General features: G+C 40.1%; 1 protein-coding gene across 1 annotated transcript in view; it reads right to left on the bottom strand.

Annotated features, from left to right (window-relative positions):
* The window catches only part of sdc2 (syndecan 2), an 87,980-nt gene extending 61,791 nt beyond the window's left edge, over window positions 1-26,189 (bottom strand). Inside the window, exons 1-2 of the mRNA XM_048530135.1 lie at window positions 26,060-26,189; window positions 25,653-25,943 (exon numbers count right to left, since the gene is read on the bottom strand). Coding sequence (XP_048386092.1) covers window positions 25,653-25,709 — 57 coding nt within the window. The 5' untranslated portion in view covers window positions 25,710-25,943; window positions 26,060-26,189. The remainder of the gene's footprint in view (window positions 1-25,652; window positions 25,944-26,059) is intronic.
* Between the last annotated feature and the right edge of the window lie 837 nt (window positions 26,190-27,026).

Here is a 27,026-nt window from a genome sequence, read left to right as displayed (position 1 = left end):
CACACACTGCTCCAGCAAATCTTTCCTGCTGCTCAATTTACGATACCCACATCATTCACTCAACAGCACTCTATAGTATTCAGGACTCATACTTAATATTTAGATACTTCAGCTCAGCCACCTTCCAACGGATCCCAGTCTCACACCGTTGTAAGCTCTCAGCTATGGCAAGTGCACCATCCAAGCAGAATGCAACACAACCACTAATATTCTTCCCATTCTGTTATAAGGAAACAATGAGCACAACAGCAGGAAATAGAGGACAAACAGGGACTAGTTTCACCTCCATTTACTGAACCTTACGAAGATGATTCTCTGCATCATCTGCCCCAGCCAGCAACAAAGAAGACACAACTTCACAACTCTGATGAAGCAGCACTCTCATAATCAGACTCTTGCAGACACCAGTTTACATGTAGCACTAAGCATCCAAAAATAGTGAAATAGAAAATTAAATAAAGAGTACAATTCTGAGGGGGACGCAGAAGTAGAGGGTCCAGAGAGTGTACATGTACATGATCATTGAAAGTGACAGCCTAGTGCAGACAGCAAAATATAGCAAGTGAGCGCTGGCACAGGCTTGAAGGATTACGGGGCCTGTTACTGTGCAGTATTATTCATTGTTCTATACAGTATCCTTAACTTTATTAACAGGGTCATAGGATACGTGAGCTAAGGCACTTTTAAAAGACACTTGCTAGACCTCAACTGGAATATTGTAGGCAGCACATTATAGAAAAGATGTGAAGGCATTGTAGAAAGTGTAGAAGTGGTTTACAAGAATGATTCCAGGGATAAGGAACTTCAGTTGAGGACAGACTGAAGAATTTGGAACTGTGCTTCTTGGGGAGAAGGCAGTTCAGCGGAGATCTGATAGGAGGTTTTCCAAATCATGAGCAAACCGTGTGGAGCAGATAGGGAGAACTGCTCCCCCTCATAAAAGAAACAAGAACAAGAGAATACAGATTTAAAAATATCTATGTAAAAAGCTAGAGTGAACTGAGGATTGCAGTATCTGGAAGTGTAGTGCAGGCAAGCTCAGTTGAGGTTTTCATGAGGGCACTGGATGGTTATTTAAATATAAGTAACATGCAAGAGTTTGGGGAGAATATTCACGATTGGCATTGGGTAATTATGTTCATTTAAAAAGCCAGTGAAGGCAAGATGGGCCAAGCGGCCTCATTCTGTGCTATAATACTGGATATTATCAAGGTAAGAACTGCATGCGGTGAGCCACTGGGAACAAATGGTCTACAGTCAGGCCAGGGTAAAAAAGACAGCAGGTGTGCCAGTTTGCATACACCCTGTCCAATGAGGAGTCCCTTAGGTAGCATGCAGGAGAACGGTAATGGTAATGCATGGATCGCTGATGCATTAGCAGACCTGCCAGACAGCTTCCAGCCTCCCTCATACTTCCTAAAAGACAGTGGTTCCAAACAGACTCAGGAGCACTGCACAGAAATAATGCTTTCCTGCAGCAAATGCTTGTCTGGAGGTGCGCTACCACGGGCAGACACAGCAATGGTGCAGTATCTGGAGGTCACAGCATTAAATGCAATCCTGACATTGTCTACGTCATGCTGAACCCAATAACTATCCTCATATTCATTAACAACTACTACTACAATTTTCACATATTCTGTAAACTTTATAATGTTGATTGCCTTACAAGACTAAGTTATTCATCAGAATGGAAAAAAAAGTTGTCCCTAAACAGACTTGAAAGAGCACCACTGCAAAATACATCCTAGTTTGAAAGGCACATCTACAATCTTTTGCTTCCAGTGATTCAGCCATTTTTTTCGGTTCATTCTGCCAATTTCCTTTCTGCCCATGGTTTTCTATCTTCTTTATGAGCTTCCTATGTAGCACTTCAGTAAATGCCTTCTGGAAGCCCAATTTTTACATCCACTGCAGAACCTTGAACTCTGCTCTTCAAAGAAGTGAAACCAAGTTAGTCAGACACTTCTTTGCTTTAAGAAAAGCATATTGATTCTCCTTAATACCCTCACTTTTGCCAAATGCAAATGCTTTTTATGCCCCCGGTGATATTTTCATAGAACTTCCCCATAACTGATAATTAACTTCCTAATTAAACCTCTTTCCTTCTGAAATTGTACTGAAACATTACAAACCCATCAATATTCCAACATTACTCCTGGATTATTTGAGGATTGGAAGATTACGACCATCTCTTCTACAATTTAATTTGTTTTTTCAACATCTAAGAACACAGCTGACCTGACCAGGTAATATACCAATTTATAGCGAGACTAATATTTATTAGCTCTATTGCTATCTCGTCTGTAATTTTCCCTTCCTGTTTCCAAGTAACATTTATAGTGCACTTTTTCCTACGAAGTGATTAAAATACTGATTTAATGATTTCATCCTTTGATCAGGACCTCGGTCTCTAAATTCCAAAGAATGCCGACAGTGTGGAAACGGGCCATTTGGCCCAACAAGTCCACACTGACTCTCCAAACAGCACCCCACTCAAACTCATCCTCCTACCCTATGCCTGTAACTCTGCATTTCCATGGAAGGATCTTTTCTCGGGTCCTTCATAAAAATCAGCTTTTTCTTTAGCTAGTTATGTTCGTATGAATTCATAATATACTTCAGATTTCAATAAAATACAGCTACCCAACATTCCTTGGCATCTTTCTTTACCTCCTTACATTAAACACTTCTGCCTCTTATCATTAATAACCAAGAGGATAATGTAAATTAAGTCTTGTTTCTGACTGGGTATGAGTGCTATATTTTTAAAAAATCTCCTGCCATTTAAGGCACATTAGCTTTCAATGTTGTACTTTTCAAGGAATATTCCAAGATTGTTCAGTTACAATCTCTTAGGGATTTTTGGCTTGAAATTCAAATATTAATTATTATTGGTCAAAACAGAAGTACAGAAAACATTCAGCAGGTGAGGCAATGTTCATGAAAATGGAAAGATTATTGATATTTCAGAACAATGACTATCTACAAAACTGGAAGCAGCGAAAACAGCTTTCGATCCCAGGTACAGAGACCGGGAAAGAGTTGATAGGGAGTTCGGAAAGATCTAAAGGGAAAGTCTGTGATAGAACTGAAGGTAGGACAAGTAATTAAATGACAAAAGGGGAATGGCACAAGACAAAAAGGGGCAGAAGTGAGACAAGCAGAGATAAGAAATTTGGGTCTAGAGGTTAGAGCCGCAAATGGCAATATCAGAACTAAAATCAGCTTAAATTATCTGGAAAAAAAAAGACCGACGGTTATGGTCACAAACTTTCAAACTCAATGCCAAGCTCAAAAAGTTGTAATTTATGAAACTTCTGAGAGCTGTTACAATGGATAACGTACAAGTACCGCCAACAGCACATAATAGTTCCCTTATTCCAGATGCTTTGCAAAAAAAGCCTTAAATTGGGATGGGCTAAAATCTTCACCATTAATTTTACCATAAATCAGAAAAAAAGTTACACATCAGCATGACTGGATAAGATACAAAGAAATCTATACAAGAATTTGCTCAAGCCTCAAAATAAATTCAAAACAAAATCCATCTTCAAGTTATTAAACATCCATACAATCAAGACACAGGGCAAATTATTCCATTGGTACAACAACTGCTCTATCTTATCTTCAGCATAAAGGAACTGTATTCTCATCCCTTGCAGGGATATTCTGAAGACATCACTGATGTGAACCTTGTCTTTGTTTGAAAAAGGATGAGCAGAGACAGCCATCCAGTAATCTAAACATCAAGTGACAGCTTGAAAAACACCCAGCTTCAGGCAATAGCAAAAGGTGAGGATGGGTAGGAGGGGAATGGAGTTGAAAAGGGGAGAAAAAGGAGAAAGTATCATATTACAAAATTTTTGTGTGAGAAAGATTTCATGTTATTGCCTTAAGCTCAAAGCATTCCACAAACTGGAATTCCCATACTTAAGAGGATGTCTAACAAAAACACCTTGTAGTGCGTTTACAATAGATCTGAAAATGAAAAAAAATTGTCAACTTATATTTGCATTTACTGATTGTTCCAAGCTTTCTTTTCCCACAGCAGTAATTGAGTTCACTAAAAATGCACAATCAACAAACCACAACGGATCAGATAATGCTCACTTTAAACATTTCAACTTGATGAACAATCTTGCAATGCAAAAGGATGAACAAAAATTCCCAAATCAAGCCAAAGTTTGTCTCCATTATAAATGGTTCAAAAGAAAAATTTAGTGCAAATGCCAAACCCAAGCTCTTTTAGATCTGACACACAGTGATCAATCAACAAACTTGGAGATCATAGAACATACTTGCGGGAAACCATTGCATTCCCAGACCACATTCTACTGCTGTTCCAAGCTGTTTTACTTGTATACTTTGTAAAGTTTCACAGATTTCTACAGACTAAAATTATGTTTAAAACACTTAACAACTGGAAAATAAACATCACGTTTTTAAGCATTCCACACAAAAATATAACAACTAATACTGACACAACGAGCAATAAAAATACCACTGGATTTTTTGCAAATGGTTCTGACTTTTTGATATACTTTAGCATTGCAGTAAGTAGCCTTTTTTAAAACCATAAATGCTTTTATTGTTATAATTAATGAGGAATAGAGGAAATGGACAAAATCTCTTTAGACTTACACGAGACAGCAAATCTTTAATAAATGGGATGTGGTTAAATGATGTTTCACTTTAACTTCGCCACTTTTTAAAAAGAATTCATTCACTGAGGCGGGCAACAACAGCTAGGCCAGCAGTTATTTGCCAATCCCTAATTGATCTAGTTATAGCGTCATCCAGCATGGAAACGGACCCTTCGGTCCAAAATTGTCCCTGTCGACCAGATATCCCAGATTGACTTCATTCCATTTGCGAGCATTTAGCCCATATCTCTCCAAACCTTTCCTCGTCATATACCCATCCAGATGTCTTTCAAATGTTCTAACAGTACCCGCCTCTGCCACTTCTTCATGCAGAGGGCGGTGAGTGTATGGGATGAGCTGCCAAAGAAAGTTACCCCCAAGGCACTTTTTAAAATCTTTACCCTCTCACCTTAAACCTATGCCCTTTAGTTTTGGACTCCCCACAACTTAAGAGAAAAAAGACCCTGGCCATTCAACCTATCCATGTGCCTCATGATTTCATAAACCAGTATAAGGTCAACCCTCAGCCTCTGATGGTCCAGGGAAGAAAGTCCCAGTCTATTCAGCCTCTCCCTATGATTCAAACCTTCCAACCTGGCGACATCCTTGTAAATCTTTTCTACATCCTCTCAAGTTTAACAAGTTTCACTTGCAATCTTTTCTGCAACGTGCAACCACATAACAACTCTGGACATTTTCCAAGAACATGTTGGACATTTGTCTCCAAATATAAGTGTTAAACCTGCACAGCAGCCCATAGTGTTGAAAGTAGTATATTAGAATTTACAAAATATTGCTAATTAAGAGTGCACGTAACAATAAAGGCTATTCTATTCTACTTATAGAAAGGCAATCTACATTCAGTGTTCTGACCAATGAAGGCAAGCATGCCAAACACCTCCTTCACCACTGCCTACCTATGACTCCACCTGCAAGAAACTACGCATCTGCACCCCTACCCTTACCAATGTGCCACTTTCTCTGCTGGACTTCTGACCTGAGGCTTCGAAAATGCTGGGGTATTTTTGCCACCTGGTTTTTAAAAACATGCAATTTCAACAGTATTGCGTACAGCTCTGAGTGATACAACATAGGAAAGCTTTAAGTGTATTGGGCAGAGTGCAGAAGAGGTTATGAGAATGATTTCAAGGGTGAAATGTATCATTTATGGAGGAGGGATTAGAGAGGAGGGACTGTTTTACTTGGAATGTGGAGGCTAAGAGGAGATTTAACAAAAAGTTTTCAAATTCATGAGTACTGGATAGGGAAAAACTATTCCCACTCTCTCAACTGGATTGAGAGCCAGATGACACAGCTTAAAGCATTTTATAGAAGAAGCAAATGTGAGGTGAGAAAGAAACGTTTCACACAGCAAGTAGTTACTGCTTGAAAGTGTGATGGAGGCGGGTTCAACTGAGGCATTAAGGAAGGCACTGGATGGTTATTCAAGGAGATATAACTATTGAGTGGCACAAAGTTAAAATATTCAGCAGACCAGTGCATAAAAAGTGAGCTGAATGGCTTCCTTCTGCGTTTTCACAATTCTGACTGCATCAAGATAGTAGGATCATACTTCCTCACAGCCATCTTTTTATTTTGCTGTCGTTCTTGTTTCTGTTCTGTGTCTCTCATGATTACACCACTGGCCCAGCAAGTCAATTTACATGTACTGTAGTGATTGTGGGAGCAATGTATTCCCCAGGAGAAGGGTAGACTCAAAGGCAAACCACTCTGTTGTCATCTGCCTCTTGTTAGCTGGTTCTAGGTTAAAAACCAGACATCCTATAGTATTTCAGGAGAATATTAAATTCCTTGCCAAACCTTTGAAATGCACACAGCTGGGGTAATTTAGATTTTAATAATTGTGCCTGATTAACTGAAGTTAACTTTTGTTTGGAGATTGGTCTGTGAGGAACAGGGAGCAAGCTTATTTCCATAATAATTTGATGACCTAATCTTAGGCAGGTTTATTTACCTTTCTCCCTGAACTACAATTTGTTAAATCTAATTACTGGCAGTGTGTGTATAACTTTGCGGACCTCAATGTTTGTCTATTTGACATCCAGCATATAACAGCAAACAACAATCAAACGAATCCAGAGATAGTAGGAACTGCCGATGCTGGAGAATCTGAGATAACACACTGTGAAACTGGATGAACACAGCAGGCCAGGCAGCATCAGAGGAGCAGGAAAGCTTGACGTTTCGGATCGGGTCAGAAGAAGGGTCCTGACGCGAAAAGTCAAGCTTTCCTGCTCCTCTGATGCTACTTGGCCTGCTATGTTCATCCAGCTTCACAGCGTGTTGTATCAAATGAATCCACTTCCATTTGCGACACAGTCACCGAGTTTCCCTCTTTTCGGCAGTCATGTGAAAATCTGACTACAACTCAGCAAGAGGTCAACAAGTGTCTTACACAAGTTCAACATAACCACCTGTTCTTATATCATATGCCACTATTTATGAAGACTATAATATTTTTATGTTTTATTAACCACGCCCTTCAGAGAAGTGCACTTTAGCAAAAATAACCCAGGGTGAAATTAAAAGAAAAACAAAAATTGCTGGCAAAATTCAGGTCTGGTGGTGGTTCTGATGAAGATTCAAAACATTAATTCTGATTTCCTCAGATGCTGCCAGACTTGCTGAGTTTCACCAGCAATTTCAGCTTTTATTCTAGATCTTCAGCATTCAAAGTTGTTTTATTTTAATTAAAAAGAACTTGCTTTAAGGATTAGAAGCTTCACATTTTCTTTGGAGTTTATTATGGCCTTTTATACAAGACTACAAATCAGGAAAGATCCTTGACTAAAATCAACTGGGGACCTCAACCCAACCACCCCTTAAAGGAACGTCACCGTGCAGCTTGGGTTGGACAGATTCAGTGTTTACTAGCAGAGTCTTCGATAGCACCTCACTCTCTAGTACCAACTGCCAGCCTAAAATCTTGCCCTGAAGTTGGTGGATTGAGGATTGAACCCGCATCCTTTTCTTGAAGGAGCAGGTAGCAACACTCAGCCAAGGATGGCATTTAGTTGATGCTTTCTAAAGATGATACCGACAGCTTTCAATCAAGACAGACTTTGGAGTTTCATTTGGTGACTTATTCGCCACATGATTCCTAATCTCTCACCAGGAGTTATTGCCAATGTATTTATATGGTGGACTGTTGAATAAATGCTGAAGTCCTTTTTGAAGTGTGCTCTAAGCATTCAAGCAAAATTCCTGCTAAACAAGCAATGGGCTGAATAGTGTCTAGACAGATAAAAGATGTCTCCCTGCTAGATCTGGTTTTCTGAACTCAAAATGAAAACGAGTAACTTTGAGGAATCTAGTACCAGATGCTGCTTGTCAAATTGGATCAAGCTTCAGATTTCCAAAGTCATTATGACAAAGCAGAGAATCAGCAGAGAAAAGGAGGCAGATTCTTTACTCTAGATCCCACTCTGATATAGTGCCTCCCATGAGGTTAATGACATGTGGGTAAAGGATCAGCGGTAAAGAGTTCCAACGTGCTTGTTACCAATTTTTAACAAGCACATATTTCAGAAACTACTGTGACTCTGTGAGGGCACAATGTCAGAAATCACAAATAGATTATTGCAGAACACAAAGGACAGCAAGCTTACTTTCAAACCCCTATTCTGTACCAAGAATACAAGTTAATTTTAACTTTTTAGTGAAAGATAATTTAAATTACCTTCCTTTGCAAAAGATAACTTGGTGTTTTTACTTTTTTCATATCTGTCAGGTGCCTGGTCCTCATTTTCTGAAATTCTTCCTTAACACTTCTACTTCATGCAGAAGGTAAGGGGGCATGGGATAGGAGGAAACGTGGCAGATTGGATTCAGAGCTGGCTGACTCTTAGAAGGCAAAGGGTGATAGTGGACAGAAAATATTCAACATGGTGCGCAGTTGAGTGGTGTACCACAAGGATCTGTTCTGGGTCCTCTTCTATTTGTGGTTTTTGTAAGTGATTTGGATGAAGGAGTGGAAGGGTGGATTAGCAAGTTCGCGGATGATATGAAGGTGGGTCGAGTTGTAGAGAGTACGGACGGCTGTTCTGGGTTACAAAAGGACATTGATAGAATGCAGAGCTGAGCTGAGAAGTGGCAGGTGGAGTTTAACCCTGAAAAGTGTGAGGTAATTCATTTTGGAAGGACAAGCTTGAAAGCAGAATACAGGATTTACGGAAAGATTCTTGGCAGTGTAGAGGAGCAGAGAAATCTTGGGGTTCACGTTCACAGTTCCCCGAGAGCTGCCACCCAGGTGGATAGAGTTGTTAAAAAGGCGCACAGTGTGTTAGCTTTCATTAATAGAGGGAGTGAGTTCAAGAGCCATGAAGTTATGCTCCAGCTATACAAAATCCTGGTTTGGCCACATCTGGAGTATTGTGTCCAGTTCTGGTCACCTCATTACAGGAAAGATGTGGAAGCGTAAGAAAAGGTGCAGAGGAGATTTACTAGGATGTTGCCTGGCATGGAGGGAAGGTCTTACGAGGAAAGGTTGAGAGTGCTAGGACTTTTCTCTTTAGAACGACAAAGGATGAGAGATGGCTTGATAGAGGCGTACAAAATCACAGGTATATATAGAGTAGACAGCCAGAAACTTTTCCCTAGGGTGGAGGTAGCTATTATGAGGGGGCATAGTTTTAAAGTGAAGACACCACAATTAACAGGAAACCTGAATCTCCTATGTTAAGGATGGATTTATCAACAATTTAATATTTATATGGAAGCAAAGAGATCAGGAACATCAGTACCCAATTTTAATTACTTTATTGGTGATAAACAGCTTTGGGATCTCATCTGGTCATAAGGTGCTATTTGCAGCTATTTTCCCCTGATTAGAAACTTGCAAACTAGGCTAGCATTTAGACGGTGCAATCACTTCTTCTACAGTCGTGGCTAAAATGGTCATGTCATGTCTCATGTCAGTAAAGCACACCAACTCATGAGAAAGCCAGCAGGGCTGTTTGAGCAAGAATGGACTTCCTGTTTGTTTTGGCATTAGTGCTCGTGCAGAGAAGCCCCTTGTGAACCTTTTATATCAAAGTAGTCTTAATACTCAATGCACTTTTTGTAGTAGAGATAGAGTTAAAAGAGAACATGAAGAAAGCTAATGCAAGGTCACTTGCACATCTGCAAGCTATTTTCTGCAACAATTGATCAACGCTAACTAGGAATTGTGTGACTCCATCAGTGCAACTTTCCCACAATTATAACTGGCCACTTATGGCCAATTTTTTTCAAATAAATTTTCCAATCTCAGGAAAAGTCATTGCGTACAAATCAAGGAACTGAAAAAATTTAAAGATTTCCAAGCATTTCTTTCCGTTGAGGTGGGGGTGGAGGCAGAGGCAGAGAGATAAGGGGAACGACAGGATAAAATGTTTATTTGCAGCAAGTCTACCAACAAAAATTTAATCCAATTCGGCAAACAAAAACTATTCAGAGAACGCATAGTAGAGTTCAGGTGTGCCCCTTTTTGCACTCCACCCAGCCAAAAATTAATTTCCAAAAGCAGAATTTTCTTTTATGAACTAAAGCTAGAAGTAAGTTTACACAAGCACTGCCTGGCACTGCACCCAGTTCTAGAGGCAGCTGGGTAGCAAGTGCTGTTATTATCACTTTGTTCGGTTTTTTTCTGCCAAAATCTTGTGTGTCAAGTGGATAACACTGTTTATCTATGCATGTTCTCTCACATAAATGGTTAAAATAGAGCCATTTCATGGCAAATATGAAAGAATTTGAGACCTATGTTGGATTAAACTCCAATAGACCCAATTGATGATAGAAAAGTATCCTGGAATTCTCTCTTTGAGGGAATTATAAAGAGGAACAATTCCAGCACAATAAAATGTGAGGCTGGATGAACACAGCAGGCCCAGCAGCATCTCAGGAGCACAAAAGCTGACGTTTCGGGCCTGGACCCTTCATCAGAGAGGGGGATGGGGTGAGGGTTCTGGAATAAATAGGGAGAGAGGGGGAGGCGGACCGAAGATGGAGAGAAAAGAAGATAGGTGGAGAGAGTATAGGTGGGGAGGTAGGGAGGGGATAGGTCAGTCCAGGGAAGACGGACAGGTCAAGGAGGTGGGATGAGGATAGTAGGTAGGAGATGGTGGTGCGGCTTGGGGTGGGAGGAAGGGATGGGTGAGGGGAAGAACAGGTTCGGGAGGCAGAGACAGGCTGGGCTGGTTTTGGGATGCAGTGGGTGGAGGGGACGAACTGGGCTGGTTTTGGGATGCGGTGGGGGAAGGGGAGATTTTGAAGCTGGTGAAGTCCACATTGATACCATTGGGCTGCAGGGTTCCCAAGCGGAATATGAGTTGCTGTTCCTGCAACCTTCAGGTGGCATCATTGTGGCACTGCAGGAGGCCCATGATGGACAAGTCATCTAAAGAATGGGAGGGGGAGTGGAAACGGTTTGCAACTGGGAGGTGCAGTTGTTTATTGCGAACCGAACGGAGGTGTTCTGCAAAGCGGTCCCAAAGCCTCCGCTTGGTTTCCCCAATTTAGAGGTAGCCACACCGGGTACAGTGGATGCAGTATACCACATTAAGCAGAGGTTCACCTGCACATCTGCCAATGTGGAAAATCATCTTGGGGCCTGGGATAGGGGTGAGGAAGGAGGTGTGGGGGCAAGTGTAGCATTTCCTGCGGTTGCAGGGGAAGGTGCCGGGTGTGGTGGGGTTGGAGGGCAGTGTGGAGCGAACAAGGGAGTCACAGAGAGAGTGGTCTCTCCAGAAAGCAGACAGGGGTGGGGATGGAAAAATGTCTTGGGTGGTGGGGTCGGATTGTAGATGGTGGAAGTGTTGGAGGATGATGCGTTGTATCCAGAGGTTGCTGGGGTGGTGTGTGAGAACGAGGGGGATCCTCTTTGGGCGGTTGTGGCTGGGCGGGGTGTGAGGGATGTGTTACGGGAAATGCGGGAGACGCAGTCAAGGGCGTTCTCGACCACTGTGGGGGAAGTTGCGGTCCTTGAAGAACTTGGACATCTGGGATGTGAGGGAGTGGAATGCCTCATCGTGGGAGCAGATGCGGCGGAGGCAGAGGAATTGGGAATAGGGGATGGAATTTTTGCAGGAGGGTGGGTGGGAGGATAACAATGATGATGAAAAGTACACTTTTCAAAATAAAACCATGACAAGTGTCAGGCAGAAAATAAACTGAGAACCAACTTGAAAACAGAAGGTTCAAGGAAAGGTGAGAAAGCAAATAAGAGAACCAAGAAGGGGTTATGAAAAAAGACTGGCACCTAACGTAAAGGGAAACCCAAAGTCTTCCAGAAGCACAATAATTGTAAAGGCTGCTTTAGCTAACATCAGCAAATGCATACTGTGCACCATTTGAAAATCATGCAATGCAATTAAACAGTTCAGGGGAATGCAGCCCAGCATCCAGTACAGAGGGGTTTCAGAAGCTGTCAGAATTCTGAAGAGCAAATAAGACACCTGGACTGTTTGTTGAAGGAACTGTGTGTAGAATTGCAGATAATTTAGAGCGCTGGGGCAAACAAGATCAGAAGTCACAGTGACCAAGTTGTAGTCCAACAGGTTTAATTAAAATCTCAAGCCTTTGGAGCACTGCTCCTTCTTCACGTGAAGTGAAGGAAGCACAGTGGCCCAGAATTTGCAGGCAGCCAGATCAAAACATAGTAGAAATGGTTTGAGCAGTGTCAACAGGCTGAATAACAAGTCTCTGCAGGTGATCAGAAGTGTCAGATAGTGTGAGTAAAGTGTCAACAGCTGATTAGCAAGTGAAGGGTGTCCATCCTTTACAGAAATGCAACACACGCAGTGTGACATCAGAGTATCTCAAACTACCCTGAGCCTACGGATATCTTCAGAAGAATGGGATACGACACAACTTATCGATCACCAGTTCCAACATTCCACAGCCAAAAAAAAGCACAATGGCCCCCTCTTAAGACAGACACAGGACACCTATCGTCATCCAGTACTTCCCTGGACCAGATAAACTACACCATGTTCTTTGCAGCCTTCAACATGCCATTGATGACGACAAACACCTGAACAAGGTAATCTCTATGCCTCCACTTCGTACCTTCAAACAACCACCAAACCTTAACAGGCCATTGTTCGCAGCAAACCACCCAGCCTTCAGGGCAGCAGCAACCACAATACTACACAACACTGACATGGCAACCTCAGATCATCGATGTGGATACTACCATCACACGTGGGACCACACACTACGTTCACAGCAGATATTCACGTGACTCGGCCAATGATGTCTTCCTCATACATTGCAGGCAAGGATGCCCCTAAGCATGGTATATTGGTGAGACCAACGCAGACACTACAACAGACGAATGGACACTGCACAATCGCCGAACAGGAATGTTTTCTCCCAGTTGGAGAACACTTCAGCAGTTGAGGACACTCAGCCTCCTATCTTCTGGCAAGCGGACTTCAAAACACACAACATAGAATCGCCCAGCAGAAACTGACAACCAAGTTCCACACCCATGAAGACGGCCTCAATTGTGATCTTGGGTTCATGTCATGTACATGTAACTCCACCGCATTTTTCTATCTCTGTAAAATCTTCCTTACTGTTCTGTTCTGACTCCATCACCATGTTATGATCTCTTTACCTGAATTAGTTTGTGGAATTTTGGATTACTTGTTACTTTGCAAACGATTCTTATACCTATCATCAGGTTATTCCAGCCACAGTAGGAACTGCAGATGCTGGAAGATTCTGAGATAACAAGATGTAGAGCTGGATGAACACAGCAGGCCAAGCAGCAGAGGAGCAGCAAGGCTGACGTTTCAGGCCTGGTGTAGGCCCGAAACATCAGCCTTCCTGCTCGGCCTATGTTCATTCAGCTCTACACTTGTTATCTCAGATTATTCCAGCCGTTTGGGTCGTCTCCAGCACCATCTTATTTTTAATTACCACACGGCCTCAATTATTTGGATCATAGATCATCCCTTCACTTGCTGTTCAAATGTTGACACCTTACTTACATTGTCTGACACTTGATCACTTGTAGAGATTTGTTATTCAGCCTGTCGACTCGTCACTCACTCCATTTGTACTACCTTTTGATCCCTTTGCTTATAAATTCTGTGCCTATGTGCTTCCTTTCACTTCACCTGACAAAAGGAGCAGTGCTCAAAAAGCTTGTGATTTCAAATAAACCTGTTGGACTATAGCCTGGTATTGTGTGACTTCTGATCTAGAACCGCAGAGACATTAGCAATTATCCTTCAATCTTGTGTAGATTATAGATTGGTGAGGATTGGAGAATTTTAACTATAACAGTCCTTTTAAGGGCAAAAGCATAAAAACTGACCTTGCAATTACAGATCAGTTATTTAACTTTGGTAGTGGAAAAACTTCTAAGCGCAATTCTTTGGGATAGAATTTTTTGTCAGATGAAAACAAAGAGTTGATTCAGAATAGACAGCATAGATTTGTTTTGGTAAAAAAGTACTCATGCCTAACTAAACAATGGGTCTTTTCAAATAAAAAAGAAAATAAGTAACAAGAGTGGTTGATGAGGACATGGTGTTCATAGATTGCCAAAAGACCTTGGATATAGAGCCACATAACAGACTTCGTGGGAAGTGATAATCATAGAATGAGAGACAAAAGCAACGTGGAATAGGAAACAAATGGTATTATACGCATTTCTTGGACTGAAAGGAAGGTTGGACAGGAGTTCTCCTGAAAGCAATACTGGGACCCTTGCCTTCCTTGGTATATGGGAATGATCTAGATCTTGACATGCAGGGTACAATTTCATGGCTGCAGATGACAAACTTGCAACTGTACTGCAAACTCTTGACAAAAACAGTATAGAACTTCAAAACAGCATTGACATTTTGGAGGAGTGGGTGGAAAAATGCCAAAGTTCAAAGCAGAAGTGGTGAGTGAGACACTTGGATACAAAGAATATGGACAGACAGAATAGAATAGTACCCTTTACTTTAAAGGATGTGCAGGAGCAGAAAGACGTGGGTGTACATAACTCAATAAATGTGGCAGGGCAAGTAGTCAAAGCTGTTAAATATTCTAAGCTCCATAAAAGAGCACTGGAGCAGAGTAATTATGAACCCATGTATATTATATAATCGGTGGGTTGATCTCAGATCGCACACTGTCTACACAATTGGATGGATGCAGAGAGTGCAGAACAGGTTTACAAGAATGGTTAAATGGATGAGATACTTTGGTTTCGAGGAAAGACTGAAAACATTGGAAACGCTCTCCTTGGCAAGACAGGCCAAGAGTAAATTTGATAGACGTTTTCAAAATCATGAGACTTACAGACAGGGCAGATGGGAGGTTGGGGAGGGCTTTGCTCCTTAACGGATCAAGAAGCACTCTGCAAAAAGGCAAATGCAAGGTGAGGAAGAGAAGTCAGATTGCATTTGAGTTTAAATCCTCAATGTGCCAATGCAGATATTCTTCTGCATCACAGTAATTTACACATACAACAAATCATAGAATTCCAACTCTTCAGAGAAAGTCAAAAATCAAAACGAAGCAATTGGTGATGTCTTCCTCCAAGAAATCCAGTTCTGTGATGGGCAGAACCGGATCGGATCCAATTCCAGCATTACGTACAAAATTTAGTGGTGTTGCAGTCAATATTAGTTCAGTTGCCATATAAATTGTGGTATAAATGCTCATTTACATTACCGAAGTTGGATTCTGAACTGAACATAAGGACAATGCTGGTAAGAATTCAACCACAAAAGAGGTACTCAGAGGGGAAAAAAAATCTTCACCCCCAAAGGGGTGAATGACCTCTGGGCCAACTTTTACAGAGAAGTTAGGCAATGGCGAATTAATGCCTTGGGGGAAAATAAGCTCTCCCAAGCTTGGATAATTCTGATTAAGTTTCCAAAAATGCATTAAGTACATAAACAATGAATAAAACACTCATGGGATTATATAATTGAAAAGTAGTGTCTCAAATTAATGGACCAAAAATCATTGTGTGGGAGCAAATTTTTCAGAGCTGGCAAAATTCATTCCCAGCCCATGAAGCTAAGCAGCGAAGATAAATATCATTTACATGATTACAGATCTGCTGAGACTAATAGATTAAACATGAGAAACTAGTCAAGGCCAATTAAATTATTTTAGGGTTACAAAACCTATGACAAAAGAATAACTTTAGAATATTCCACAAAGAACACCGAATCAGCAACATGGAAGCATGAGTAGCTCATTTAGCTCAACGTGCTCCTCCCTGGACCATGGCTTATTATGTACCTCAATCCTATCTTCCCATGCTCTCCCATTTCCCAGAAAGCTATTAGTTTCTAAGGACTTGATTTGATTTTATCGTGAACTTAATCAGTGAGCTTCCATTGCTCTTTGATTCAGTGGATTCTGGAGAGTTGCTATCCCTAATAAAGAAGTTCCTCCTCACCTCTGTCCTAAACAATGTGCCTCATTATAAAATCCTCCAGAAATGTATAAATTTGTCTAACAGCTACAATGAAATACAACAATTTGTCATTTGTATTTTTACAAAAAATACAATGAAGTGTTAGAGTCACCCTACTCAGTGCCTATATTAATTAAATGTCTTTTCTAAACAAAAAAGACACAGTCTATCTTTGTTCAATTTATAGCTCATGGGTTCCCAAAGTTATTGATGTGTTTGGTTTATAAGAAGGGATATAGTAAGATTAAATTTCTTTGATGGCAGCGTCATTAATTATAAATGTTTGAGCAAAGGTAGTAATATCTTTCTCTAGAAGTTTAGCACCAATCGGGATCTCAGCTTATATGTGGACTCAAAGTCACTGTTTTAACATCAATACTACCCATTGTAGAAAGCTCAAATCAAAATGCATGTTATGCACTTAAACTGTATTACAAAAGTCAATGAATTCAGTCTTACTGTTTTAAACTCGGTACTATTAGCATTTCTTACTATGCATTAATTCCATCAGCAAATATATTTCCTACAGTTTCTTGGTTTTTAATCTGGTGTTTTCAATCTTTCACAGGAGTAAAGAGACTGTGATGTGCACATTCCATTGCCTCCAGTAGCTGATATTCTAATAAGAGGGTCATTGTTCATCCTCAACATACCATCTCAGATATACTGGTGTAAGTTTTGGTTCATTCAAGACTGTCTGATTGCAGAAATTGCCTTCATTGTCCAGACTGGGTTAAAAAAAACAGCAAATTTCCTTCCCTCAAATGGTAGGATAAAGCCTCAACTGCAACAATCTTGGTATTTAAATAACAATATATATGCATACAAAGAAATTTGTTCACAGGGTTAAAACAAAACTATCAAGCAAGTACTTCACTTCCTCTCAAAAATAAACAGAAGTATACAATTGTGAGATAGAAAAATATACAATAAGAAGCATATAAAATGACTTCACTGATAATACTGGCTCTCCGGCATTGATGATGTTGGCATTAACTTTCCCTCAGGATCTACACTAAACCATTCTGTATTTCCTCTATACAAACTTGATGTGCTCTCTCCAAGATTCAGAGCCAAAGCTTTAGACTGCTTTGATCTCAAGTCAAGGTTACACCATCAACTCTTGAGAACATTTGTTTTGAGTAAGTTAGCAATACACTAGAAGGCACAGTTACTTGACAGCTTCCCTAACAAATATGACATTGCTTTAACATCTCAACATTCAAATTCCAAAGTACAACACACAAACTTTCAAACAACTCCAGTCAGAACAGTCATCAAAAGTGTAATTCATCCAGCTACTCCATTTTCCTCCCAGGGATAAAGCCCTAATTTAAAAGATTTACTTCTCATGTTTTAGTTCTGAAATCTCATATTAAGAAAAGAAAATAAATTTTAATAACTGATTTACTCCAAAGAGAGTGTTCATTGTCCACATCCTGAACTATGCTACATATTAAATTAATATACAAGGACCTGTTTCGTTGAAACTTTTCATTACTTCTGTAGTGATGAGTATTTTTAATAAGAAGGCATCAGTTGTAACACAAAACCCTGCTGTTTAGTTACAGGATCTTCCTAAGCAAAAGGGTACTGTCAAAATTATCCAAGGTTAAAAAAGTTAAATCCAAATCCCTTACCTTCAAACAAAGATGTCCTTTTAATGAAATTATGATTTTGAAAGGATTAATGTTAGACACTTCATTATACTCCACACAATCTGACAGTAAACTATCTCAGCTTAAGAATTAGACAGTGTCTCACTCAAGATTCTTCTGGGGTCAGGCATGTCATTTTTAAATGTAATTTTTACCAATTGCTATCATGCAGTAAAATACATCTTGTTGTTAAGACAAGTGCCTATTCTTGTTCAGGCTCAAGAATGTATCAGCCTCTACCACAGCTAACCAAAGGGCCCTTAAATTCTGTAAAGGAAGGGTTAGTGGCAGCACCTGGTAGTGGTTGTATCTGATAACATCTGACTGAGAAAGAGGCTATTGTAGTGCAGTGGTCGCGTCTCTATCTGAGCAAGGTGGTGCGGGTTCAAGTGCTACCTGCTCCAAAGGTCTGCAATAACAACTGTATACAGGTTGATTTGAAAATATTTTCAGAGAAAACAAAATATAGTGACAAATTAAATACAACCCAAAATTGAAGATAAGAGAACTTGCTCTTTAAAAGCACCATTACAAGCAAAAATCAAGACGTTCAGAAATGCCATTGACTAAATATGAACATCTATCAAGAAAGGAACAAGTAAAGGAACAGATGAACATGCATTTCATCTCTGACATACATGGAAGGGCAAATTCCCAAATGTAATATAGACAGGAATGGAGTGAAGATATTCAGTTTTGTAAGGTATAAACTATTATGCCCACACCAGAAGTTCAAAAAGTTCTCTTTGGAATAAGTCCCAATTGGTGAACAGAACTGCCCAAAATGGTACCCTTACTCACTTGGAATGATCCATGTACATTTTTCTGAATTCTCAAGTGCAGCGGCATTTTTAAAGCGAATGGGGCAACTGAACCAGCTCAATACATTGGGATTATAGTTTGCTGAAACAAGCCACTTGTAAACCAAAGTGAAAATGTAAAAAATACCAATCAACTACGTAGTTAGATCTCAGAATAGTATTTATCCCATGGTAATTTTACTACTTCAAACATAGCATAATGGGGGGGGATTCAAATGAATCTTCATAATCTTACTGCTTAATAGATAATCAAAGAGCTCCAGTTTTTCTTCATAAATATATCTTCCACAAAAAAGTAATAAGGTTGTCTCATATTTTGTAACCAACTAAATTAGATTCAGATCTTTTCTATCTCAACTCTTACTAGTCATCTGATCGCCCTTAGACATTAAATGGAGACATGATTTAATTGAAGACACACAACCTACGTATTTTGAATAGCAAAATCACTGTTCAATTAGTCATATTTATATAAGTTAATGAGAGTCTTTGGTAAGTCCATAATAAGGGCAGATATCCAGACTGAACATAAGGACAGATATCCTATTCTGGCAAGTCCAATGTACTTTTACAAGATGGAAAATGAAAAGCAAAGTAGAAAATAACTGAACCCCCACCCGATCCCACATGAGCACGCTCCAACCTTTAAGTTGCTAATGATAGGAAGAATATCAAAGTTGACACTTTTGTGGCCTCGCCTCCAAGAGTAAGCATTTTAATTGCTTCTGGTATCTTCCCAGAGGGTTCTCAATTAAAATAGGAAGCTCATGTTTAAAATGAAAATCTGCTATGCCTGACTATTTCTGGAAATACTTATTGTTATTTGGGGAATACTCAGAGCAAAGAAGAAAACTGACTTCCAAGGTTCAATACTTCATACATGCCCGCAAATAAAAGTTAGATATACATGCGAATTAATAATTCATCAACAGACATAAATGCTGGACAGAAATTAGTTGTTCACTCAAGTTAGCAACAGTTAACAAAAAAAAATGCTGGCCAAGAGTCAGTTGTAGAAAGGATATTTTTGTTGTGGTTGGACAGTCGTTGAATCCCATATAAGCACTGCAGGTGTCCTCCCTACAAGCAAGCTCTTAACATCACCTCTTAGTCACAAGTTTGGAAGAAGGGGATGACAAGTGTTCAGTTCTATCCAGATTGGTTTGTTAATGGAATTAACAATCTTAATCCACTCCTCTGATTTACCAGGGTGCAGTGTACAATTCACACATATATATTTCAGCAACTCATTAAGAGATTCTTGCCAGCACTGCTCAACTACCACTATCACCAAGAAGAGCAGGGATATCAACATCAAAAGGAACATCATCACCTCAACATTCAGAATTTCTGACATCTATTGCCATTCTATTGGTTGCTGGGTCAACATTCTGGAATTTCCAACATTTTAATGAAAACATCTCCAGGACAGGACTGCAACAGTGTAAAGGAGAAAAACCCACCAGCGTTTTCTCAGAATGACACCGCATGGATGATAAGTGCAGTTTTGCATATATCAAAAAAAATGCTGCCTTCATCTCTGTCTTCCTTTGTTATATTTGTACTTATGCTGACTAGCATTTAAATTTAAAATTCAGTTCAGCTGGCAATACGAACCAATGAAATTAGTTTCAACACACACACTACCTAGCTGTTGTAAAAAGTTAAAAGTTAATCACAGCCAAATATTGTTATTTCACATTGCTGAAAGATGCTGCATATTGCAGCAAGGATATCAAAATGTAAAATCCTAAAATAAAATGCACAAAAGAAAAGTTAATTTTTAAAACGCAGCACTGGAAAATTAATGTAATTGCATGTAAATTTATCTCCGAAAACAAGTCTTCAACAGTGCAGTGGTTGTCATTTCATATCACAGAGACATTGGATTATTTGCTTTAAAGTATATACTGTTATGGTATTATAGAAAATTCTTCCTTTCATATTGCCCACATCCACAAGTGGTTCAGTTTCACCCATCGCAGACATTTCATTTAGGTAAATGGTTTGCTTCTTTTTATTCTAAAACTGAAAGGTGACTGTAGAGAATTGGGCAAAGACTAATTTAAACACCTGATCTAAATGCAACTCAAGCTTGTAGTTTACTACACTTAAAAGGTTATGGTAATCTTGACTGAAGATATTCACATTTAACAAAGTTAAGAGCCTGAAAATTACTGAAGAGACAAAAACACGGATGGCCTCTGTTTTTTGGTGGAAGCACAATGTCCGCAATACTTGAAATAAGGTCAGGCCAGAGAGATTGTCTAGCTTTGAGAGTTAGAGCTAAATTGGTTCAGTAAACTGTAATTGATTACAGAAATCAATTTCTTTTGACAGTTTAAAGGACAAATCTTAAATAAGGGATACTTAAACTTGAAGACATCTCGGGGAAGTTACAGTGGAGTCATAATACCACTGGTCCAGTTTTCTCAGAACTAGTGTTCTAGAATAGGAGTTTAAATCCCACCACTACGAATGTGGGATCTGGATTCAATAAAAATCTGGAACTAAAAGCTGGCCCAATGGTCTTAACATTCCATTTGTTTCACTAACGTCTTTCAGGGAGGGAAATCAGCTGTCCATAACCAGTCTAATGACTCCAGAGCCCACCAATGTGGCTGACTGTTAACTGAGGAATTAGGGATGAATATTAAGTCTGGAACATATATTAGAAGCAAAGGCGAGGCTGTAGTTAGAGTAAATAGAAAGTTCCTAAATTAGAACCCTTGTGTCCAACTATATGGAACAAATCAACGATATTGTTGAATGCTTACAGAGCATTGGCTATGTTGTAGCCTGAAACATTATAAATGGGGAAAATTCTACTCTGAAAACCAATCAACCTGTTCAGAAAAGTTAATTACACACTTTTGTAGCAGCAGGATAGACTAGAACTGGTGCCTCATGGCTCAGTGGTAGGGGCATTACCACTGTCAGAGCCTTTAGTTTTGAGCACACCATTCCAGGCGTGACATAGAACAAATGCAGGCCACTAAAGCTAGAGTTATTTGTGCCATTTTTAAAAAAAAAAAATCATAGGACGTTTCCAGCTGGCCAATCGAGTCAAACTTTTTGAAACATACAAGACTCTTAAAAGGGCTTGACAGGGCAGATGACACAAAGTTGTTTTTCCTCGTAAGAGTGTCTAGGACCAGAAGGCATAATCTCAGAATAAAGGGTCAGACCTTCATGACAGAGGGTAGTAAATCTATGGAATACTTTACCACAGAGTGCTGAGAGGTTGGGTATCAGGTATATCCACAGCTGAGATATGTTTTAGAAAAATTAAGGGCCAATGTTCCATTTGCTTTACTACACTCAGGAAGGCAGGAAACTAATGTTGAATGTTGTCACATCAGCCACGATCATAGTGAATGGTACAGCAGAACTGGTGAGATGAACAGCAAAATTCTCCTCTATATAGTCTTATGTAAAACTCTACAAGTCATATAACAGTCTTGATAAAGGGCTGTATAAATGCAAGTCTTATTCCCCCCCCCACCCCATTTCATTGTGGATTTTCACCCCCCTTCGGTTACTTTGTCAATTAAAAAGTGTGGACAGGTAGGCGCAGGCGAGGGTCAAAACAAAAAAAAAGGGACAAAAAGGGGAAGAAAAGATTTATTTCTAAATTACATTTGAAATGCGCATATTCCAAACAAGCAAGAATGCACAGACTCAACTTCTTTTAAAATGCAAGATCCTTGATTACTTTCCCTTCGGCAAATTCAAGAAACACCTCAATGGATCTTTTGAGAATCTACTTGATTAGTTCACCTTTATCTGCCTTCAGCCTACTTGGGAGTTTCACTTTTCGCCACCAACCCAAAAGATGCAGATAATTATCTTACTCAAGATTCCCTCAAAAATCTTGAATTTACTGTAGGCATTTCACAGACATACAAACTAACACCATATTTGAAAAACTTTCTAAAATCAAGTCTTGGGAAATCTATAACCATCATAAAGTTTAATTAGCTAAAAGTCTCCCAAGAGACTTCCCCCACGTAATCTGTAAAGTCAAGACAGATCAATAAGTTGAGTCTTCCGGATTGGTTACTGCTCAATTGATGAATTAAAATGCTTAATTTATCATTAATTTAATTTATCCTATTTGTCCTGACGCCATCTTCGGGACATCCAAGTAGGAAATATTCTGCTCCTGAGTTCCATCAGCAAATCAAACCGCTTGATCGTGGCTGCAGGGGATCTACTCAGTTCACGATTACTGAGTTGGACTCAAAGGACTGCCTTGACTTCAACTGTCCCTGCTGGGTTATGCCACTTTGAGACACCTATATGCCCAAGGAGCTCACTTACCAATAGTCCCTAGCTGGTCAGAAAACCGGCAAGAACAAATTTGGAATTTCATTATGAAACAGCAATCATGAAGAGTTTCTACCAAATGGCACGAGCAACGCAAAGATGCACACGACAACTGGTACTGCTTTCCTAATCCACATGAACATGCACCACATCACATTCAATGGCAGTTCCATAGTTCCAAGTGCAGAGGCTGAAGACCAGTTGTTTGGCTTTTTGCACTGGCAGACTTCACAGGTTTACTACTTTTGCATTTTGACTCCAGGTGATACATTCCAGCATTATCAAGTCACAACGTCCACATCAGCTGTAAGCTTGAAATACTCCGTTAAAGTATAGACCATCAAAAATAAGAGGATAAGTAGGCCATTCAGCCCTCGGTAAGGTATTAGCAGATCATCTACTTCAAAACTATTTTCCTGCTCTATATCTGTATCTATTAATGTTTTTAAATATGTAGAAATCTATCAAACCTCAAGTCTCGACCATATTTGGCTCTCAGGGCCAAAAATTCCAAAGATTCATCATTCATTCTCTCTCATTTCAGAGCTAATTGCTCAAGATGTCAGACTACTATAATCTGGTTCAAGATCTTCCACTTATACAAACAGGGGATATTCTAAGGACATTTGTAATGCAAACAAGGAATGATACAGAAAATTTGGTCTGTATAAGAAATTTTATTAATATTTGTCAAAACTTTACTATAACATTGCTGCATTTTATGTCAGCTAGAATGCCAACAGTACTCAAGACAGGTTCAGTCCGATTTGTAACTTGATCAATTTCTAGTGATCGTTCACATTTACTAGAACTTAATTTAGAATTTATTTCTGTTTTATATTAAAATTTTACTGCAAAGTTCCAGTGGAAAATATATCTATCAGTCAGAACATAAATACATTTTCTTCATTTGAAGAAAAGTTTAAAGCTATTATTAAACTTTTGTATTTGTTAAGAATATTCATCTTACAAAACGACAAAATGTGCGAGTAATTTTTCCAGCAAGTAGAGAAATTTTAATTGGAAATTCTTGTGCAATTTCTCAGTGAAAATTACCATGTGGTGGTACTTATTCAAAGAAGGTTTGCAAAGGTGGGTTAGACCGGAGCTGCACTGTTGTTTTCTAGAATCTTTTGGAAAGATCTTTTTTCAAAAAAAAACAGGAATTTTGTTACAAGCCATGTTTTAGAAATTCAGTTTTCAAAAAGAAAAAAATTACCGGGCACAGCAATGTATTCATCACAGGGAATAGGCTGAAGAGGCTAGATGGCCCACTCTTGCTCAAGTGACTTCAGTTTTTAATGAAATACTTTCAAAGTAGTTCATAATATGCTCTCTCGTAAGTTATATAAAATTGAACGGATAATAATGCTACAATAGCTCAGCACAGTGCCCAGAGATAAAAGATCCACGGAAATCAATTTCATGAAGTGGAGAAAATTGAAATAATGTATAATAAAAGGACTAACGGGTTACTCAGTGTCTTTCGTATTGTGCAGTTACTGGACTAGCTTGCTGCACAAATTATATTTAGAAGCCGCCACAGCGGCTGACAAATATTCACACTAAGACAGGTCTAGTCTTCGATGAGCTATGCATAGTTAAATTCTTACTCATGCTCAAAAACGGTTCTCATTGCGAGAGCATCTGTGTCAGATATTATGTTTTTTCTTAGTGCAGACGATACTCAATGCAGAACAGAAATGATATCAGCTTAAATTTCAAATTTGAACTGTGTACACATTTCGTTTGATCGTTATATTCTTAGTCAATTCCTGCCATGTTAATTTTCCTCTGTTCAAAACAGCGATTAATCATGCAGAGAGAGCCTAACGCATAACTGAACAATATCCTACATGATGCAGAAAATTATTGACGCAACAACTTGGTTGCAGCAAGTTTGTGTTGTACATTCCGATAGTCCTGTACTTCAAATAAAAAGTAGGCGCTAAGAAATCTCAGACGCCATCTAAAGGCTTCGCACAGCAATTCCAACACCAGAGCCCACCTGCACTTTCACACGCACAGGAACTTTGTGCCCAAGTTGTCCTTTTTCCTTTCACAGCTCTCTACTTCCGGAGATTATACGCTTCGCTCCTCTTAACAGGTTAGCTTGTGCCTTGATCCCTTTCAGTCAACGACAAGGGGGAATTAATTTACTGCAATCTGCTTTCCAGAGCCTCAGGCGAAACTACTTCTACCCTCCCATTCTAGCAGGGATTAAAGGATGTAACGTTCCCTCACGTGTATAGCGTTGTGTTTTAAAAAAGACTCGCCATAGCGAACTATATCGATCGCTTTATTTGGTTCGAATTCACCCAATCGGACCACAAGCGAAAAACAAATTGGAGGCTGGGAAGGGGGGTCAAAAATTCTGACTGTAATGAGATTAAAGTGGGAACCGAAGCACAATCCAGACACAGAATGTACATGGCTTGGTTTATATTCAATCCCACGTATCATTTCTTTTCACGCTAGATGTTTGTTATCTCTTACACACCCCCCCAACCCCGAAAATCGGAACTTTGAAGCCCGTTTCTCTCAGTAAAGATTAGACACATATGAGCGGCGGTAAAACGGTAGAGTCTTCAAACAAGTTACAAAATGTGTGGTAGCACCGGCGAGTTAAGGTACGCACTTCTCTCTCTCTCTCTCTCTCTCACACAGAGTATCCGCCGATCCGGAGCGATCCTGCTCATCAGGGAGACCCCACCACCGTCAGCACGGAGCACAGGGGTAATCCGAAGACGGTGTTAGCACTTACCAGCTCTCCGTTTGCCAGAGTGCAGAGTGTGAGGGTCAGGAGCCAGGCGACCTCCATCCTATCGCCGCTGGGCGATGGCTCACAGCACCGGGCGCTCGCGCCGAGCCTCTCGAACGTCCCGGGGATCACGCCGCGTTCTATCGGCGAAACCCGGCTTGTCCCGGCCGAGCCTGCAGCCTCGCGGCTCCACAAACTCTCCCGGCAAAGAAACCTTCTCCTTCTCCTACTGCTCCGGCTGAATGTTCCTCCGCGGACTTTATCCTCGCACGCTTCTCCTCAAATTCTCCCTGCCTAATGCGATGCAAACCATGAGTATGTATTTCAAGGAACACAGTCAATACAATTGCATGCAGACACCCACCCCCCAAAAAAACGCTCTCTTCTGCGGAGATTGTAGCGCCTCTTACCTAAAGCTCCTGCAGCAACCTCCTATGAGCCTCGGCAGCTCGATTGAACTGAGGGGAAAAGAAATCACTCATAGAGTGGAGCAGACGCGTGCGCAGCTCGTCTGAAAGGGGCCCGCTTGGTTTTGCTTGACATGGCCAATGGCGATAAAGCATTGCAGCGCCGCCCAGATAGCGGATCATGGAGGTGAAAAGCAGCTTTCCGCTGTGTTAGTCTAGTCCATTGCACAAGATGGGTGCTGAGTTGGTTTGGTTTGGTGGGGTGACATAAATTATCTGTTTCAGAGTAGAAATTGCTGAAGAAACTTAGTAGGTCCAGCAGAATCTGTGGGGAGAACGCAGAGTTAACGTTTCGAGTCCGGTAACTCGTCCTCAGAATTCTTCAGTGTTAACTCTGCCTCCTTCCCACGGATACTGCCCAGACCTGCGGAGTTTCTCCAGCAATTTCTCCTTCTGTTCCAGCATCCGTTGTTCTTTGTGTTTCGGTTTAAAACGGAGGGCTGGGAGGTTTGAGGTGGGGTTTATTCAGGAGGAGTAACCAGCGAAAAGTTGTTTACTGAAGTTTCTCACCTTTGTGTCTTAGTAAAGCTAAAATGTTAGTCAATCTTTTTTGGTTCATTAAACAGCCTCGTGAGCACTATGTTTTCTTTCTCAGTGGACCCTCTTGTTCAAGTGAAGATTCATTGTCTGCAGAAACCAGTGGATTTCTTTTTAAATTAGTTTTGTGAATCTGGCCGTTTAACTGCGCTAAGACTGACGGGGTACTTCTTTCGACAAATTATATGAATGAACAAATACGAATAAACAGCTGCTCCTAGTAGAAAAGTGGAAACAAAATTTACCTTTTGCCTATCTTTTAAACAGATCAGGCACAGACCGGCATTTAGATTTCTTGAAAGACCGTACTTCATGTTCGTACAGCTTTTGAAATATTTTCAAAGGACGTGCGTCAAAAAATAAACTTAATGTC

Source organism: Stegostoma tigrinum, chromosome 5 (genome assembly GCF_030684315.1).
Source record: "Stegostoma tigrinum isolate sSteTig4 chromosome 5, sSteTig4.hap1, whole genome shotgun sequence".
In the NCBI taxonomy this organism is placed as follows: domain Eukaryota; kingdom Metazoa; phylum Chordata; class Chondrichthyes; order Orectolobiformes; family Stegostomatidae; genus Stegostoma; species Stegostoma tigrinum.
This window is presented reverse-complemented; position numbering and strand designations above follow the sequence as displayed.